General features: G+C 33.8%; 1 protein-coding gene across 2 annotated transcripts in view; it reads left to right on the top strand.

Moving 5' to 3' along the window:
- Positions 1–21,072, top strand: part of Wdr72 (WD repeat domain 72) — a 193,031-nt gene that overhangs the window by 9,141 nt on the left and 162,818 nt on the right. Inside the window, exons 3-12 of one of the 2 annotated variants that reach the window (XM_026391947.2) lie at positions 3,131–3,209; positions 4,379–4,553; positions 5,164–5,240; positions 6,396–6,515; positions 7,370–7,515; positions 7,896–7,992; positions 13,268–13,409; positions 13,787–14,032; positions 16,418–16,638; positions 19,133–19,328. In XM_026391947.2, the coding sequence (XP_026247732.2) occupies positions 3,131–3,209; positions 4,379–4,553; positions 5,164–5,240; positions 6,396–6,515; positions 7,370–7,515; positions 7,896–7,992; positions 13,268–13,409; positions 13,787–14,032; positions 16,418–16,638; positions 19,133–19,328 (1,499 nt within the window). Of the gene's footprint in view, positions 1–3,130; positions 3,210–4,378; positions 4,554–5,163; positions 5,241–6,395; positions 6,516–7,369; positions 7,552–7,895; positions 7,993–13,267; positions 13,410–13,786; positions 14,033–16,417; positions 16,639–19,132; positions 19,329–21,072 lie in introns of both variants that reach the window. The other variant, XM_026391938.2, reaches the window with a different exon arrangement.

Genomic DNA, 21,072 nt, shown 5'->3' with positions numbered 1-21,072 from the left:
GCTTAGGACTTCGCTAAGGTGCTGAGGCTGGCTTTGAACTTGCAATTCTCCTGTCTCAGCCTCCTGAACAGCTGGGATTACAGGCATGGGCCACCGCACTCAGTTGATGTTGATTAACTTTAGAATTTCAAGGCTCATGTATATATTGTATGTCTATACAAACAAAATAAATAAAAATAAAAGAAATGGGATATACTTCCAGTTTAAAAAAGAAGAAAAAGTTGTTTAATCCAAAAAAGACATCAGAATCAAAGAAAATGAGACAGATAGAAAGCACAAAACAAGATAGTTGAAATAAATGAAGATAAAATAGAAATCCCAATTATATAATGACACTAAGACCCCTCTGTTAACTTATAAAGATTGTCAGACAATTAAAAATTGTATAAGAACATGGAAAACTTAAAAGAAATGGATGGAAAAAATTAATCAAATATGTACTAACCAAAATAAGGTTGATATAGCTACATTAATATTTTATATTAATAAATATATATATTTAATAAAAATTTTAAGGAAAAAGCCTTGGCACTAATAGAGTTATTATTTATTAGTAAAACTTTTCAATCATTGTAAAAAGATGAGACCAGAGAATGAGGCAGACTCTAGGCCTGTCAGGCCTCTAAGACTGTGAACCTTAAACCTGAGTGTGCATCACAGTGAGAGTCACTCACAGAGCTTGTTTCCCAATTTGGGGGCCTTATTCCTGGAGTCAAGGAAATAGTAGATATGAGCTGGGGTCTAAGAACTTGTGTTTCTAACACAATCTTAGAATATTCTGATACTTCTAGCTCAGAGACCATATTTGGAGTAGCACATACCCCACATTCAGCCAGTGAGAAAAATGTGGAATCAAGAATAACTTGGGAAATTCGCTAGTGATGATACCATTCACTGGGATAAAGAACTAATGTTCATTTTGAACACAAGATGTATGCATTTCTCCAAGTCATCCAGGAGGAAATATCTAGTAGCTAGTTACATGTGGAAATCTAGAGCTCAGTTGAAGATGTCTAGCTTCCAATTAGCATGGTTACAGTAACTGAAGACATGGGAATAGATGACTCACCCAGAAAGAGTGGCAAGTCTGAGAATGTAAAAGAGTCTAAGACAAAAACCTAAGGGGGATCACCACTTAAGAAGCAGACAGAGGAAGAAGAGGAGCCTGACCATACTAGAGAAAAGTCATAAGCCTAATGGAAGGCAAGGGAAAAGGGTTTGAAGAATCCAACAAACTTCTAATTCAAGATGGCATACCAAGTATTCAGTTTATTATCTCTCCCTCCAGTTACAACATTGAAATTTGAGCAAAGCAACAATAGCATTAATAAGAGAAAAATAAATAGAACAAAGAAAAAATAGTATATTTCTAAAACATGGAAAATGTATAGAAGAATAGCAGCTAATACATTTATCCATTGATGAATTTTTATTGAGTATACTGAGGACAGGTTGTAGAGTTGAATAAGGAAAAAAATCCCTTCTCAAGGCCTTACAGTGAAAATTTAACAGCTTTTTTTAAAATTTTGTATGCTACAGATATTTCCTCTGTGCTTCTGCTTCTTATTGAAATAAAAAATAATTAGTAAATTTACCTAGGAACAAGTCAACTGGCCAAGAGCTTTTTTAAACCCCACATACCAGGACCCCAACACAGATGCATGGAATTAGAATCCTTGAGGTTAATTTTCTGAAATAGGTGATTGTTGATGTATAGTAAGAGTTGAAAAAGATGGGTAGTAAACTTAAATCCCTAGTCGAACTAAAATTTTTTATTGTTGGATGCTTAAGTTTCAATTTCCTTACCTTTGAGATATATTTATTTAATTTTGTGGTGGATTATTAGTTGTTTTGCCTTAGAGTTATATGATTTTAATTTCTGCCTTTCTTGCAATCTTATTTTTCAGAACATGTTTCCCTCCTCTTCTAATAGTTACATGCCTATTCAAGTTACCTTTTTGTAATAAGGTTGGATATAAACAGAGGGGGAGAAGCCTTGAATATTTTCCTTTTATACTTAGAATATGGTTTCTCAACCTCAGTGCTAATATTTTGGACTGAACCAGCATTTGTTGTGAGAGATGATCCTGTGCATTGTAGGATATGCAGCAGCATTGCTTGTCTCTCCCCACTAGGTGCCAGTAGTGTGTTCCTAGTTGTGACAACTGAAAATATCTCCAAACATTGCTAAATGTCCTTGGGAAGTGAAGGAAGGGGCAAGGGGATCAAAATCACCTCAGGTTTAGAGCCAGTTATTTAGAAGATTGATTTTTAGTGTTTGGTTATGACCCCCTCCCCCCCAAAAGCCTCAAATTACCACATAAATATAGTATTTACTGTTATTAGTCTCTATTTTGCTCATTCTAAATAGCAGTATTTAGCTTAATGCCTGTAAAACTTGTTTTTCTTCAATAAAAATTTTGTTTGTTAAAAATGTCAAAACAGCAATATTATCAAACCACTTTGAAATAGCCTTTCTTGTTTCTGTAAACAGAAGTCATATAGATTTAAACTACCCTACCTGGGTGTATTTTATTACTGCATTTTAGACTGTATTTGTGTCTTTGTAACATGTGGAAACAAGTAAAAGTTTTCAAAACAATGAGAGTTTTCTAAATATTGAGTGACAAGGATGATTTCAAATAAAAAGAAACTATATCAGTGATAGACCATATGTAGCCTCTTGGTGGCGCTGTTAGATTTTACAAAAATGATACCTTGGCTCTAAAAGATGCAGCCCTTGATGTATTGTGCTTTTCAGAATATGTAGTTTAAGTTCAGTGAAATAAACCATTTCTAGAGGATGCAGTTTCCATGGAAAGATTGTTGTACTGTCACTCACAGGCTGTGATAGCTGTACCCCCACAATTTGTTGTAGGCCAGGTTGACCCTAAAGTAAGGTTTGCAGGCAATGGCAGGGTGTAATTACCCAAACAAAAAGATACAGATACAGTATGTCAACCTCGCTAATGACCACAACATTTTCTTGCCCAGTAATCTGTAACAAAAAGCCACATAAACGATCAGGTTGTGCTTAAGTGCGATGCTTAAGAAAAAGTTGGTGGTACAAAAATTATTCCAGCCAATTGAGTGGAAATGACAGGGAATAATACAAAGTTATGTCTTCTAGGGAGATGTGTGTTTGGAATGTCACCAATGGACAGTGCGTGGAGAAGGCTACACTTCCTTACACGCACACTGCCATCTGTGTAAGTACATTCAGAACATTTCAGGATTGCAACTCAGTTAGAACATTTGCAATGCACATATTTAAAGGCATATATTTGTAGAATATTATTTTCTTTAACTCTTTGTCATGAGAGTAAAATATCAGTAATCCTTCACCATTTTGGCATTCTTCTTTCTCAAAAGCTGTTGTTCAATGAAAATTATTTTCCCTAATTCTTTTATTTCTGTATGTTATATTTGAAAGACTATTTTTGTATTTTTCCTCAGTGACACTCACAAAACATACATGGACACTTGTAAAGAAGTCATTTTAAATGATTCAGTTTAAATGACACACTATTTTATAAAGCAGTAAAAGGATTTTTCCCTCATTTTCCATTGTTCTTAATTTCTGAAGTTTTACTTACAAAAAGAGAGTAAGAGGCATAGCCATCTTGTTTATAACCACTTCCTAATGTATTATTATCTATCTATTTATTGTTTTTTTTAATTGCTGGGGATAGAACTGAGAGCCTCATACATGCTAGGCAATTGTTCTACCACTGAACTATATTCCTAGCCCCACTTCCCAATTTTTAAAACAGATTCTGTCTTTTGGGGGATGGGTTCCATTGGTGTGGACAGTCTTAGACATGTCACCCATTGCTTTAAGTATGGATACCTGGCTTTGCAATAGCCACAAACTCTTTTCTAATCTTTTGGGGCCAAAACTCTGCACATTAAGAAAGTTCATTAAAGGTACAGTTTATTACTTGATCTTTTATAAAAGCCATTTCCAAAACCTATTTGGCACAAGAGTTTCTCAGATGCTCTTCAAATACTTTTATTTCTTATCAACACGTAGCAGTATTGCTAGGTTAAAGAACATAGGTTTTGTTGTTGCTGTTTAGCAAAAACATTCCAGAAATAATATACTTGTGAGATTTCCATGATTTGGAACAATATTTCTTCTTTCCAAAAGATCCTTCTTTCTCCAGAAAAAAATGGTAAAATATAATTGAAACTGATGTGCAAAATCAACATCATAGGATTACAGAATAAATAAACTAAAATAAATTTGTGTTGTTTTCAGTTTAATATTTTAATTGAACAGCTATTAAAACTAAAATTTAGAGTAGTCTTAAATATAGCCAAAGTTAAATTAAATTCTATAATAGTTAAATTTTTACTTTGAATTTCATTTGTACAGTATTACCACTGCTCATTCCGGATGACGGGAGAAGGCTGGCTTCTGTGCTGTGGAGAGTATCAAGATATCCTTATAATTGATGCCAAAACTTTGGCTATCATTAACACTTTCACATCATCTCAGTCTCCTGATTGGATCAACTGCATGTGCATTGTTCATTCTATGAGAATTCAAGGTAATAGTTGGATATTGTACATTGCTAAGAGATTGCATGTAATTCATCTACTTTTGAATTATTTATTAAATTATTGGGCAAAAGTCCAGAGTGCTTTTTACATTTTCTTGTTAGTAGAGATATTTCTGTAAGTTACATCAAGACAAACTGAGAACACCCACTCCAGTGGGTCATTAGAAAGTCAGGAAGATGTTAAGATAAGTGGAGAAAGGAGGTTTCTGTCACCTAGTTCTGTGTGGTATGTTAAGAATAACGGGGAGTATTTTGTCTTGCTGTATTTTCTGGATGTTATGCTGAGCAAGACAGAAGAAAATGAAAACTGGTTCCTCCCCTTATTTCTAAAATAAGAAGTTTGAATACTACCAACTTATAATTGATAATATGGTTCTTCTATTAGTGGTATTCCCCTTATACAAAGGGATCACTTTGAAATTTTAAAGCAAATTTGGAATATGGTATGAAATGTCAGTTTTTTACTTAAGAAATACACCAAGTTGAACATTTTCTACCTACATAACTCTGCATAATCCTTAAATGACTATGAAATGGTTTATACAGCAATGAGTTATGGCACTGTCCAGCTTATATGTAATCTTTGTTCATTTTACAGAAGATTCTCTCTTGGTGGTATCAGTAACTGGTGAGCTCAAAGTATGGGATCTCTCCTCATCTATCAATAGCATTCAGGTTGGCTTGGTATCTACTATCTTCTCTCCAATTTTTAGTATATTTAGTGAAACTTTTAAATTATTATGGTATTGCATGCTCACAGTTAAAAATTTAAATGATGTAGAAGTATATAAATTTTATTTCCATCTACTTCCCCCATCCATCTTTCCAGGGATGAGCATCAGTATGGTTGAATTATACCCTTCCAACTTTTCTCCTTGCAAATGTTTTTATGTATACACTGATGTGCATACACACGAAGAGATTATGTTTTTAATTTTTAAAAAAATTATAGCAGAATATCTTTCTGTCCCTGATAGCAGAAGATTCTCTTTTTCTGGGTGTGTGAATAGTACAAGGAGGTGGCCATGAACAACTGTGGGTTTTGTCCCCAGGAGTCCAGCATGACACCTCTTTCTGGCATCAGACTATGAGTTGAAGTAATGAATAAAGGAAGGGACATTGTGTTCATGTTTGTGACAGTATTGTTTAGGCCTTCCAAAGGGTGCTAGGGTCTCTTTAGGAATTTTGAGGTTGAAGAAGCCTAGGAATTGTTAGTATACTGAGGTCAAGAAACGTACACCCCACCCAGCATTATTGGTATTCTCTTTATACACAGGGATCACTTTGAAATTTTAAAGCAAATTTGAGAGCCTTGTTTCCCATCTGAATACTAACCTGGAGCAACCCTGCTTTATTTCTGAAATCAAATGAGATCAGGTGAATTCAGGGTGGTATGTCTGTGAACAATTGAGAGCCTTGTAGTCTGTGTTCATTGTTGGCTACTTTTGTGTCACTTTCAAAGCACTTCATTTATTTTTTTTAATATTTTGGTAATTAAGGTACTGCAGGTTTGTAGAAATTGTTTACAATTTTTGTTTGATATTTCTGCCATATCTGAATATCAGTAACTTTATTTTCTTTATTTTCCACATCCAGAATGGTTCCCCAGAGTGTTTGTTGAGTGATTATATAAAATAAGTGGATAAAATAAATAAAATCCAAGTGGATTTCCTGCTCACAGATTCTTTTTAAAGGAAACTTCTTAGTTCAAAACACTGAAATGCAAACTAGGATACTTTTACTTTTATAATGGTATGGTCTTCTTCAGGTATATGGTCAAATATAAATTTCTAAAAATTAAAACTAAAATGTTTTTCTTTCATTTTCAAGGAAAAGCAAGTTGTCTATGAAAAAGAATCCAAGTTTCTTGACTCTTTGAACTGCCAGACAATACGATTTTGTACATATACTGAGAGACTTCTGTTGGTGGTGTTTTCTAAATGTTGGAAGGTAGTATTAAATAACATAATAAATAAATAGCAGTGATGTACAAATGTAGTTTTGTTCATGACAATATTTATAAAAGTATGATTTATATATGATACGAATTCTTATAATAATATTGCAAGAGTGTAGAATGACTTATCTTTCATGACTGACTGATTAATTTTAAACTCCTTTTTTAGGCACTTTGTTTTCTAAGATATTATTATATATGTCTTGTATATTCTAATTTTATGAATAGAAAATCATAGTTATAATGTCTATCTCTAAATTATTTTTAAATGTTGGTGCCTGCACTTCAGAATTAAAAAGAAAACTAAAACATTTTACCTACAGAGATTAAACCTTAGTTTTAGATTTTTTTTCTTTCTCTGTTACTACATTTGCTTCTAGGGAATATATATTCTTTTCTTGTGAATATATTGACTGAAGTCTGCAAGAGGAAAGCTAAGTTTTTCTTTGCGTCATTTTCTTGTGACCTTCTTTTCTAAACTGTTACACATAACTGGCTCAATGAGCAGAACTATATTGTCTTACTTGTATGGTGATAATATATTTTTGAACAAAGATTTAAAGAACATTGTATAGCAAAGGATTTCTGCTATATAAACTTGCACATGTTAAACCTAGAATAGTCATGGAAAGAATCAAATTGTTTTGAAATTTAGGATTTGAGGTTTGTTCATTTAATAAACACATTCTGGAATGAGACAACCAAATAAACTTCATCCTCGGAAACCTATGTTAGGATGAATGTGGAAAAAAAAATAAGTGCTAGTAAAATGTAATCTTGAACCATGAGTACCCTGTGGTCTGTTACTAAAAATTAATATGTTGTTGAATTATGACTGTCATTCTAGGTTTATGATTATTGTGATTTTTCCCTTTTGTGGACTGAAGTTAGTAGAAATGGGCAGTTCTTTGCTGGTGGAGAGGTGCTTGCTGCTCACAGAATCCTCATCTGGACAGAAGATGGTCACAGTTATATCTATCAGCTGCTGAACAGGTGGGCTCAGATGGGAGCAGCATACAAAACATTCAGGTAGAAAATGAACTTTGGGAGGTTTATTATGGAAAAATCCCTGCATGCTGCCCATGATCAAAAACCAGAACAAAACAACTTTGGCACTAGAAGATTTACTCTGGGCTTGTTAGGCTTCAGCCTTTGTACAAAACAGCAGGGGATGAAGGAATGAGATTAACCATGTATAACTTGTACAGCTGGTGCTGGGTTTTCAAAAAGTCACTTGTAATTATTAACCCAACATTTTCTAACTAGAGTTTAGAAACTTGAATGGTACCATCCGGCTTTTGAAAATGGGAGGGGGGAAAAACAAATAAAGAACTGCAAATTTCTAAAGTTTGCTTCTCATTTTTGTGATGTAGTGGCCTTTCAAAAAGCATATACCCTGCTGATGGAAGAGTGCTTAAAGAGACCATTTATCCTCATTTACTGTGCTCTACTTCTGTGGAGGAAAACAAGGTAACGTAAGAAAAGAGTGGCTACCTCCAATCTGTTTCACTCGGTTTCTTAGATGAGTGAGTGTTGCTTTGTTTGTAACAGAATCATCCTTGAAAAAATTAACTTGAATCATCACATGAAGTTGTTAATGAGAAAATCAAGTTTTATTGTTAATGGCTACTGAAGAGAAAACGTGGTGCTTAAAAATCTAGATGTACAATAGATTATAAAAATAAAAAATATTTTTATGTCTCATTAACCAATACCTATTTATCATAGGCAAATTATAAATGTTGAAGAAAATAAAGGAGATTAAAATTCTAATTCCACTACCATAAATGTGTACTGTTTAGATTTTAAAATTTCATTTTATGTGTTTCTTTCTTGTAGTTGGATACGTTTCAAATATTTAGAAAATTTGTGAGAATAGTACCATGATCACTTATATATCCTTTATCTATATTCAGCAGTTACTAACATCTTGTCACATTTATTCTCTCTCCACACACACACATTTACCTACATTTTTTTCCTTTGACCATTTTGAAAAGATGTTTGACAGAACATTGTTAACATTTTAATGTAACTACTCTAATTTTGAAATGTTATGAGATGATTTTTATCCTGATCTTTTAAAAACCATATATCAAGATCATTTTCACATATACTTAACTATTCTTATGAGTAAATTTTCTTGTTAAAATAAATGTAATTATGATTTCTGGCAGAGAGTTGAGAATACAATTGTGAGCTTGATAGTTTGCTAAATTATACCTTTGGCACTCTAGGAAGTCTGAAAATCTAAGCAGTTATTTCAATGGTGGGTGTTCCTTCAAGTGATTTTTTTAAACCTCTACACTTGGTCATCAGTTAATTATCCAAAAAGGTATTTCATAGAGGGAGGAAGAGTTTTGAATTATTGATGTGTCAACCAAGAAAGCATGCTTTTTGCAGAATGATGGTTTGCTTAATTAGACAGCAGAGCTGTTGGAAATCCTATAGTTCAGTGATTGTCCCTTTAATATATCGGTGAAAAGTTTTGTTTCCAAAACTTGATTAAGAAGCTGTGAAGCCAAAATTTAGAACCCCAAATGTCACTGGAGCATAGATAAACTTTAGAATTATGGCATATATTAGGGGATGATTTCAAAATTATTTGTTAGCAGCAATAGAACCGTTTCCTTTTTGTTTTGTTCTTGTTGTTTTGCTATTTATCACAAAAGCAGCACTGTTGGTTACTCAGGAATGCATTTTCAGTTATTTTAAAGGGCATATGCTTTCCTCCAGTTTAGCTCCAGAGTATATTTTTATACAGTACAGTTTTCTCTAGAAGCCAGTTATAAGTCATACCCTTCAGAAGCTTCTAGTCTACTGCAAATACCAATGTTATACATAACAATTTAAAACACAATTTAAGAAAACTAATGGGAAGCTACATTGCCGTGTTTCTCAAACTGTAAATGTATGGGTCTTCTATCAATAATTCTTATTTAGAGAATCATAATTGCTTCTGTATCTTTAGTGTGGGAAGGGCTTAAAAGTCAGTGAAATATGAGTAGTGTAACCTAAAACTGAAGGACATTGATCACCCATCCTTAGACTCTTGTTTATCCTTTATCCATTAAATAAGTTAAAGCAGAGTGTTATCCTCCTTGTTCAGACACTACCAGCATTCACTAAATATAATACTTCTTAGTCTTTCCTGTAATTAGGAGGCAATGAAGGCATGTGGTAGAATTGAAAAGATGAGTTTGAGAGATACGTGAACCTAGAAAAAAAGTTTGCTCTGTAAATATATAGTTTTGATTAGACTTGTTTTGGGGAGTGATACCTTAGAATTAAATCTGGAGGTTTGGCAGTTACAGGTTGTGAGAGTTGCCTTGGTAATACATGTGAACAATTGCCTCTCTTCTTTTGGCCAAGTGTAATACCTGTGAACATATCTTGCAAGACTGGGGATCCACCCTTACTTCCTGTAGCTTTCTGAGGATACTCCCAGCTTTCATTTCACAGTTGGTGATTGCTCAGACCCAAAGTTCCTGACCATTAAGGAACACTAGCTCTTCTGGCTTAGCTGAAAAGGAAGGTTGCAGGCCATGGTGGAGGTAGCTGGGATAGAAACACACCCTGAGAGTGGCAGATAAGGAATTTGGGTGTATGAACTAAAAGAGATGATGATAGATAATTTTTTTTACTTATTCTTTTTAGTTATACATAACAGTCAAATGTATTTTGGCATATTATACATACATGGGGCATAACTTATTCTAATTAGGATCCTATTCTTGTGGTTGCACATGATGCAAAGTTACCCTGGTTGTGATTTCAAATACAAGGCTAGGAATGTTATGTCCCATTAATTCTACTGTCCTTCTTATTCCTCTCTTCCCTCCCTACTCTTCATTTCCCTTCATTTAATCCCATGGACTTCTAGATACATAAACTTTTATTACATTGTTATTATTATCAAGCATATACATTGCCTCATCCATTTCAACGGCCACTAAGACCCCATTTTGAAACTATAGGTCAGATAAGTTAATTCCCAGGTTTTGAACCCAGGTGGTTTAGCTTTAGATTCTTATAATATGTTTTTGGAATAAGTTTGTCATTTTGTTTGAGGAAAGGATAAGAATGGTTAATATCTATTGAGGATGTACTGAGTGCCAGACATCATTCTAAGCACCTTATCTTTTTCCACTCCTTATTTCTCACATAATCCCATATAGTAAATTCTTTTATTAACCCTCTTACACAGTTAGGGATACTGAGACAAGAGAGGCTGGGTAAATTGTTTAAATTAAGTAAGTTACTCTTTTAATAGAATTACTATGTGGTAAAACCCATGTTAGAATCCTCGCAGCTGTCCCCAGAATATATACTATTAGTGAATATATTTTATTGCCTCTTAGAGGATGGTTACTCAGTACTGAAATGAAAATGGTGGTCTTGGGTGAACAGCAGAACTAGAGAGGGAACTATTGGTAAGAAGGAAAACCAAGGGGTCAAGGAGTGGATGTGCCCAGCTGAGGAATGGCAATATGGAATGTGAGGGAGGTGAAGGGGATGGCAGCCCCAGGGAACTTGCCTGGTGGAGGGGATGACAACCCCAGGGAACTTCGCCTGCAAGAGCAGAGCACAATTTGAAGTAAGCTGTGCTGCCACCAATGTGAGTAACTCAACCTCCCTCTCTGGAGTTTCATTTACATATCAAAACATCAAAGAAGTTGGAGTAATCAATTCTAAATTTCCTACCAGGCTCCCAGAGAGTTTGAGTAGTCAGTTTGTCCAAATTTTATTAACATCATTTTCTAACAGCTACAGAAATCATGACTGTGGGACAAATAAGCCCTCAAAATGCCCTCTGAATCCTATCTGTCTGTTTAACTGGCTTAATGGAACTGTTTTTCAAAGTACCGTCATTTCTACAGACTATAGAGAATTATCTGTCTTGGTTGTATGGCCTTGAATTGTTTCTTTTTTCCTGTGTCTTAGTTTTGTAACATTGATAACAACAATACATCATAGCTTTTTAAAAATATTTTTTAATTGCCAATGGATTTTTTACTTTGTTTATTAATATGTGGTGCTGAGGATCAAACCCAGGGTCTCACACATGCTAGATAAGCACTCTACCACTGAGCCATGTTTTGTAAGGGCTAAGTACAATAATATTTTGGTTTTTAATATTCTCTGAAGATACATTATAGAATTTTCTACTCTTATGCCTACATCTAAACCTAAAAACCTATATTTTCTGTCTAGGCGCCATCACTCTCTAATACTTTTAAAATTCTGACACCAGCAATTGCCTTTCTTTTCAGGATGCCTTTTATTTGTACATCAAAAGAGGTTGTCGGTTTTGTTTTTCTAATCACTTAATCATTGTGATTTCTGTGTGTAATCTCTATATACAAGCCTGCCCTAAGAAGAGCTGCCCTGTGCCAAGGCACTAGGGAGATTCTAGACATATTCACTAGGGAAAGTACATCTTTAAGAGCCTTTTGCCTGATATTCACGTACTCTGTTTCAGCAAAATTATGATTTTATATATATATAATTAATAATTATAATGTATAACAGACATAATGTGTATAATGCATATTATACATATACCCAATATATAATATGTATTATATATTATGGAATCTTTTTTTGTGGCAACGTTGGGAGATTTGAAATTATGCATGTTAGATCTAAAAACTGGTCAACAGAAAATAAAAAGCATACTAATAACACAAAAGTGCCATATAAACATTAACTGATGCTGTTTTAACTGACACTGAGAATCGTAGGGACCCAAAACAGATCAGGCCTCCTGAGAGGACAGTATGGGCTCCTGAGTTAGAATTACTAGACTGCAGGCCCATTGCTATATTCTTCACCTTAGGTGAATCACCCCTTCACTCCCTCATCTGTAAATTGAGGACAATGATAGTGCCAACTTCACAGGATTATGCTGGGATTATATAATTGAATATGTGTAAAGCCCCTTATCAGCAACATGTGCATATAGCAGTATGTGTAATACGCTGTTATGGTTTGGATGTAAGGTAGCTCTCGAAAGCTCACATGTGAGTCAATGCAAGTAATTTGAGAGAAGAAATTTATGGGTTATGAGAGCCTTAACCCAATCAGTGAATTAGTCACCTGATGGGATTTATTGAGTGATGACTAAAGGTAGGTGGGATGTGGCTGGAGAAAGTGGGGCATTGGGAGTGTGGCTTTGGGGTATATGTTTGTATCTGGCAAGTGGAGATCGATCTCTCTCTCTTTCTCTCTCTCTCTCTCTCTCTCTCTCTCTCTCTCTCTCTCTCTCTCTCTTTCTCTGCTTTCTGATCATCATGTGAGCTGCTTACCTCTCCAACATTCTTCTATCATGTTCTGCCTCATCTGGAGACTTGAGGAGTAAAGCTGACTAGCTATGGATTGATACCTCTGGGGCTACGAGCCTTAAATAAACTTCATCCTCTATAGTTGTTCTGGTTGGGTCCATCTAGTCACAGCAGTGAAAAAACTGACTAAAATATATACATATGAAATATAGTCAAAAAGTTTACTCCTACCAACTCTTTGAAGTCTACCTGATGACTGTTTCATGAAGTTCTTTTTTGTCCTAAATCACAGATTATTTCATTTAATTCACTTGAAAATTCTGAAACAGTGGGAAATAAATTGAAAAAAAAAAAACTTTAGTTCAACTAGAGAGTTTTGTTCCACCTTTTATAAACAGTGGCTATCTATCTACAGTTAGAACGTTTCCACATAAAGTTTATTTTTTTTTGTTTTGGCACAGAGCCTTCCCTTTGTTATGGGCTACATGAATGAAAGGAAAGAGCCTTTTTATAAGGTACTTTTCTCTGGTGAAGTCTCAGGAAGGATTACTCTGTGGCACATCCCTGATGTTCCCATATCCAAGTTTGATGGTTCTCCTAGGGGTAAGACAGTTTCCTTTTCTTTCCTCACATGTTTTCTGAGTACTGATTTGTAATTAATTCAGTGTTTGTTGGGTTTTGTGTTTTTTTTTTTTGAGCTTAATAACCTGAAGCTACATATTAAAAAATTCTCATGAACCACTATGTACTAAGTGCAACATAAAAGCAGGCATAAACATAAAGCTTATAGATTTAAACAATTCAACTAATATAATTCAAATTAATACCAATTGAATATAACAGGGAAAGAATGTTGGCAACATGAATATGGATTAAGCTGTTATTCACAGTTTTTGAAAGTATAATGTCTTGATAACATTTTACCTGTCCACTATGAATTGATAAACCACGTTTTCTAATTTTGTATGTTTTACTTTTAGAAATACCAATAACTACCACCTGGACCCTTCAAGATAATTTCGATAAGCATCAAACTGTGTCTCAAAGTATTATTGACCATTTCTCTGGGCTTGAAGATGAGGCAGGAACTGCAGTAATCACTTCATCAGAGTACGTTCCAAGTCTTGATAAACTAATATGTGGCTGTGAAGATGGGACAATTTTCATTACACAGGCTTTGAATGCTGCCAAAGCAGGACTTCTAGAAGGGGGTTCTTTATTAAAAGGTGACTCAATTTTATTTAACCCTCTTAATTTTATTTATCTAAGTTTCACTTTCAATAAGCTATAGTAGAGAAGATTCAGAAGTCTTTTGCTGATAAATTTGTACATATTTTAATAATAAAATAAAACATACATGCAGATTTAAAAAAAAAACTCAAACAGGAAGTTTTACAGTGAGAAACAAGTTTCTCTTCTTTTACCAAAGACAACTATAAATAATAGTTTATTTGTGCCTTTATTGAAATTTTTTATGTATTATGAAATTTTTTATGTATAACAGTATACATTTTTAAAATTATATTACACAAATAGAAGCTTATTATAATACATTTTTATAAGATATCCTTAAATAAATATGAATAAAATATTTTGGTGTTTATTCTTTATAAACTATTTATAATTATTAACAATGAATTTTAATTGAAAATTGATGTTTATGTTTTCTAGTCTTTAGCTACTATGGATAATACAAAATTGATTATTCTTGAACATATATTGGATATTTCTGCAGTATTAGTCCACAGCAGTAGAATTACTAGATCATCATTAGTTTGTATATTTAATATTTTGGAAATATACCTAAAAGTTTTTGTAAAGAAATTATATCAGTATACATGCATGTCCAGTATACATGCATGTCTGTGAAAATGCCTTTCTCCTAAACCTTTGTCAACTTTGCTATTAGACTTTTTAATCTTTGACAATTAGGGAAAGAAAAAAACGGTATCTTTTTGTTTTAGTTTTTATTTCTTTGTTAATGAACTATATTCATTCTTATACATCTTTGTGCATTACCACAACAAATGCCTAGTTAATAAATACCATTATGCAGCAAGTTGTCAGATCAGGAAAGGAAATATAGGAGGTGATTTTAGGATGTGGAGTAAAAATCACATACCATTTTATTTATTTTTTTAAAGAGATAGAGAGAGAGAGAGAGAGAGAGAGAGAGAGAGAGAGAGAGAGAGAGAATTTTTTAATATTTATTTCTTAGTTTTTGGTGGACACAACATCTTTGTATGTGGTGCTGAGGATCTAACCCAGGCTGCACGCATGCCAGGCAAGCGCGCTACCACTTGAGCCACATCCCCAGTCCCAACCATTTTAAATTATATAAATCCTATTAGAATGTAAGGTCTTCAAGGGTGGAGACTGAAACTCAGTATGTTTTTCAACTCCTCTTACATTGCCCATTATTCTCAATTTACAGTGGTTACTAACTAAATGTTACTGACTTGTGATTCAGTACTTGACTGAAGTCAGTGAATAAATGGCAATGAACTGAGGAAAAGTAATATACTGGTATATAGCTAAATGGCTGCTCTTAAAAGTTAGTGAAAAATCCAACACCTTAGCATCTTTTATCTAGGCTGATTTATCCTAATGTTAAGAAAACAAACAGAAACCTACATTTGACTTTTAGCATCTGCGTTTATATTTTTTTTTATGATTTTCGAGGGGTATGAAATGAGGATGTGCCTGATGGACTAGAAGTAACTACAGTGAGATAATGATTCTTCGGGATTCTGCTTTAGTTTGAATATAGAGGTTATGGCTTATGGTCCTCTCCAATTTGGGGACAGTTTAGTTAATGAGGAAGGAAGAAGCTGTGTGGTTAGTCAGAAAAGAAAAGATGTGTCATTCATCCTGTGTTCCAGTACAGATATGGTTTGAAATACCCCTGAGCCTGGAAGATGCAAGGAGAGTGCTAGAAAATTGTGGACATTGTCTTATTTATTTTACCCTATGGTCATTCTGAAGCAAGGATGATTATTATTCTAATCTTTCAGGTGCAGCATCTATGGGTTAGAGAAAATGCAACTTTTCCATTATGACATCTAGAAATTGATCAACCCAGAGATAAAGGCAGATTTCTTCAATAGCAAGTCTACATTCTTAAACATTATGCTTGGTTTTTGACACTTGCAATTAATTCAGTTAACCTATCTATCTGAAACTCAGGGACTTTATCTGTAAAACAAAGAGAAAGGACTAGGTAATGTCTAACATGTTTCAAAGCAAAATGTTGTGGGAAACTTGTTTTTCTTATATATTAGACTTAATTATACTAATTTTAAAGAAAATTGGCTTATTTTATGGAGCAGAATATATGAATCACTCTTTCAGAAAAGTGTTTGCTGTAGAAGAACTGATAACTTGCTAGTATTCTAAGCAAAGAATAGAGTTAAACAATCAATGTTAGTGCTTCATCAAAAGCATGGTTTTGTTTCTGATAAAGCTCTTGCCTTTTGAGATGTTCTAAGTGTTGTCCACTAATTTTCTTAGTCAAATGTGTGTTTATATTAAGAATTTATAAAAAGAATTTTCAGAATTATTTTCTAGATAAAAATAAAGTCTTTACTATTTGGTGTTTGATCATTTTCCAGATTCTCCCTCTCATAAAGTTCTCAAAGGCCACCACCAAAGTGTAACTTCTTTACTTTATCCACATGGTCTATCTTCGAAATTAGACCAAAGTTGGATGGTGTCTGGGGACCAAGGTTCATGTGTGATTTTGTGGGATATCTTTACTGAAGACATTTTGCATAAGTTCTTTTTGGAAGCTGGTCCAGTAACAAGCCTTTTGATGTCACCAGAGAACTTCAGAGTAAGTTAAGATAAAAAGTATGGAATTCCTCAGGTATATCTTTTATTTCTGAGGTTTGTCTTTAATTTTTCTTTTTAATCACTTTTTTCCTTTTCACTCTAGTAGAGCAGTCCAAGTCAGTTTCATAATTTGAGTTGTATGACATTACAGAACATTTTTAAAAGCAAGAAAAATAAGGGATATCCCACAGGAGAAAAAAAAGTTTTGTTCACCTATAATGTAACTGGATGATTTTCCATATTTCTTTCTAATCTTTTTATCCAATTTTTATTATTATACAAATAATTTGGTTCTAAAGGAAGTGTTTAAAATTCTGATTTTATAAAAGTATTTAATTATTCCTAGTAAGAAATAATTATATATTTTTATATATTTTTCTGTCTTAATTCTGAATATGGAGTTATTTTTAATAAAAGTAGCCGATTAATGCAAAAACAAGTCAAACAATGTAGGGATGTATAAATTAGAACTTAACTTTTGCCTTCAACAATTTCATTTTATAATGATATTCATAGTTGCATTATTTTTATTATGTGGATTTTTATTTACTTATCTATTTCTTTAATAAATATTTAGATTTAAAAAATTTATGAGCACCTATATTATGTTGGGAAAAATTAAATAGTTTTGTATGTAATTTTCTCATGAAATGTCAACCTAAATTTAGCTTTCATAGAGCTAATGTCCTTGGTCAACCTAAATTCATCTTTCATAGAGCTAATGTCTTTGTTAAAAAATGAACAACCAAGTTTTGAGTTTCATCTAAAATAAAAGTACAGGATAATGCAGGGAAAGAGATTTTGTAAATTAGTTGGCTTATAAAATTATTTTTCCACAATATTATAAAAAATCAGCTACAATTGAACTTGCAGGAAGCATAATACTTTTTATAATGAGATGTAAGAAAACAATATTTCAGCAACACAAATGATTGAATAAAGCAGTGAAACAAGGTTAAGTGTGGTTTTAAAATAATTTTCCCCATGATGATTTGGGATTCCTTGATATATCTTTTATTTCTGATGTTTCTTTATTTTTTTTCTTTTTATTCATTTTTTTTTCCTTTTCACTCCAGTAGAGCAGTGCAAGTCAGTTTCATTCCTGATCTCTTTTTCTCTGCCTCATTCATAGATGATTTAATTTTAAGAAACAGGATCTATTCAAACTAAGTTAAAAAAAAGTTGGGGGGAACACTTTATTCAGAGAGTATAACAACAATCTTTGAGACATCCAGGACAAAACATTATAGCAAGGGCTGGGGGAACTTGAACTCTAAATTCTGAAACCAAGTTTTCCTATGCAAAAGTATATGCTTGTACACTTGCATGCTTTCCTGTGATTGCTTCCTTCTCTTGCTTCTTTCTGTGAATTATTTTTATCTCTTAAATGCCTTTAAAACAGATTCTGATTGGCCTTGTGTGGATCACTAGTGTATATCCACTCCTGGCCTTAAGATTTGTATTCATGTGGTGTGTGTGTGTGTGTGTGTGTGTGTGTGTGTGTGTGTATGTGTGTGTGTTTAAGGATCCTGAAACACCTTGGGGTGTCCATTCTAGAGGCTATGGGATGGGCAGGTTCTCCAAGAGGTATTATTGGTGGGAAGAAATTATATTTAATCCATTCAATAAGTCTAGGCTCCATATGTATAGCACCTGCCATTTTGTAATTTTTTTCCCTTTGGATTTATGTAATCTCCTTAAAAAATAATTAGGAAAGAAAATATGTTCTCTAGTACCCCACAGAGAGGTTGATGATGGGTCCTGGGAGGTCTCAAGAGATCTCCATTGGTGCTATAAACACAACAGCTGAAATTCTGGGTAGATCAACAATACCCAGCATGGATGGTCATTGTCCTACACTGTGGCCAAGGTAACCACATGCTGACTTTTTAAAAAGTGTCTTAAGGATTCTTGTCCTTAGGAGCCTATTTTTGGTCCTTGTGTCTTTGAAGCGGTGCATTCAGTTGGAACTATCTAATGCTTACCTCTTTTAGATTGTGTCTACACTGAGTTTCCTGTTTGGATTAGAATCTGTATAGTTCTGGGAACAGCACCAAATCACATTTTGAGGCTTTAAGTGGAAACTCTCAGCTCATGATACCCTTGGACCTAAGCTTGTGTCTACAAATAGCTTCTTTTTGTGGCAACAAATTATTTCTGGGGTTTATTTTATTCTGCATTATTTCCGATGTCTGTCTCACTGCCTGAATTTGCTGAGTTATGATCAAGTTCTTCATTTATCTCATAAGTAGATCTGGCCTAGAATTCTCCTTTTTACTTGCATCTCTTGACCTTCCTCATAGGTTGTTGAGTTTAAACTACACTCTGCTTTTAAAGCTCCTCCACAGATAGCTATGTGAAGAGATGCTGTAGAATGTAGAAATGTCCTTTTGTAAATGAGGCTTTTAACAAAAATGTTCTATGTTAGGAGAAAATATAATCAAAAAGAAAACATTTGACTGTTTACTTACATAAGCTTGTTGTCTTTGTCACAGCTGAGGGATGATCAGATAATTTGCTGTGTGTGCAGTGACCATTCTGTGTCTCTCCTTCACCTGGAGGGGAGGAGGTGCCTCCTGCGTGCTCGGAAGCATCTTTTCCCTGTGAGGATGATAAAATGGCACCCAGTTGAGAACTTTTTAATTGTTGGATGTGCTGACGATTCTGTCTATATCTGGGAAATTGAAACAGGTAAATTGAGATTTTACCCTTTCTGATTCTTTGTATATTTATGATGTATAAGTGTGTGGAAAGTTATAGAGAGGACACAGAAATGACATCACTTGCTTTAAGGTTTGGTTGGGCTGCAATTATAGCTTCAGTTGAAGACATATGTGGAAAATACAACACAATGGCCTAATTCAGATCCTGACCAGCTGATGATTAGCTGACAGGGCAGTGCACAGGAATGAGCCGGATATTTCTGGAAGCTATAAATAAAAACACAAGTTATCTACTTTAATTATTAACAAGAGAGAAATTTAGTGTCCTACTGGTCTCGAAGTATCATTAAATTCTGCCTTCTTCAGCATACTCACCATCTCAGCAACATTTTGAGCTAATTGATGATCAGTAATAATGGAATATAATTAATTATAAAACTCCAAAAAGTTGAGTCAGGGAAACTGAAAACTGAGTGGCTTACTTGAACTTTTGGTATTATACCACACAGAATGTATAGTTGAACTTTAAATGTTTTTCTAAAAAAAGTTTTACTACATAACTGAAGATTGAGAATAATGTATTTCAGAAAATGCTGGAACATATCAAATTAGGTGATGTAATTAATGAATGTGAGTCAGGAGAGTTCACTTGAGAGTACATTTCACTGAAACTATTGCATGATTTTTATTGATTAATCAGTGGTGGTTTTATGTTGGGTGTTATTAACAGACTGGGTAGTTTATAATATTATAGTTTAGAGCCATACTTCACCCAACTAATTGCTGTTTTCTTTACCTTTGACTGTTGTGTGTTAATGTTGGTGACTAATGTACTCAAGTTTTGAGGGTGTTTTGATACATTTGTATCTTGTTATATGTCTTTGAAAGCTACCATACTCATTTGCTCATATGAGTTAGAGTCTCATAGCTAGAGGTATCAGTCACCGTTTTATTGATGAGGAATTGTCAATATGTAATGTAAATGTGCAAGGTTGCACAGCTAATAGGTTGTGAGTCAGTTTGAGGGCTCTAGCGGTTCTTTGCATAATATGCCCATAATTAGGAGAGTTTCAGAATTCTTAGTTAATGGGTCCATCTGAGTGGCAAGTGAGTGTAATGGATAAAATAGGCTCCAGAGCCAAGGTTTACCTCCAGGACCTGTCAGTGAAGAACTCTGCAACCTTGGACCAATTCCTTGGCTTCCCTGCATGACAATTTCTTGTTATATGTTATATTTCTGTGGAATGGGAGTAACAGCACTGCTGTCTTGCCAGGATTAAATGAGCTAGTACCGACAACACTTGTACACAGTACCTGTAAGTGATAGGCGCGTAGTCATATTTACTACTGTTATCTCAGAGTGCACCAAAATCTAACCTCTGTTTGTGAAATCCAAGCCTATAAAACACATTACTTATAAATTGTACGATTGTGTTTGTGATTGTGAACACTTGCTGACTGAACAGAATTTTTAATAGATAACAGAATCCAGTAGGAATAAAGAAATATCTTGTTGCTTACAAGTGTTCATGGTCCCATTGCCTCATCAAGATACCTTTGTGCTATGCAACTTTTTGTATATGTTAATTTTGATGAAGTGGGAAGTACAGTACTCTTGAGGTTAGGTTTATTTCCATTTTGTATTTAATTTTATTATTTCTTTTTATATCCTCAGAATAATCGTATATAGTTGAACAATTGAACAATAAAGAATCATAAAGAAAAATACATAATTCTGTTCCACCATATAAACCCAAGTGCTATTATTTTGA

This window comes from Urocitellus parryii, chromosome 6, assembly GCF_045843805.1.
Source record: "Urocitellus parryii isolate mUroPar1 chromosome 6, mUroPar1.hap1, whole genome shotgun sequence".
NCBI lineage: Eukaryota > Metazoa > Chordata > Mammalia > Rodentia > Sciuridae > Urocitellus > Urocitellus parryii.
Note: the sequence above shows the minus strand (reverse complement) of the source record. Positions and strands in the feature narration are given on the sequence as shown.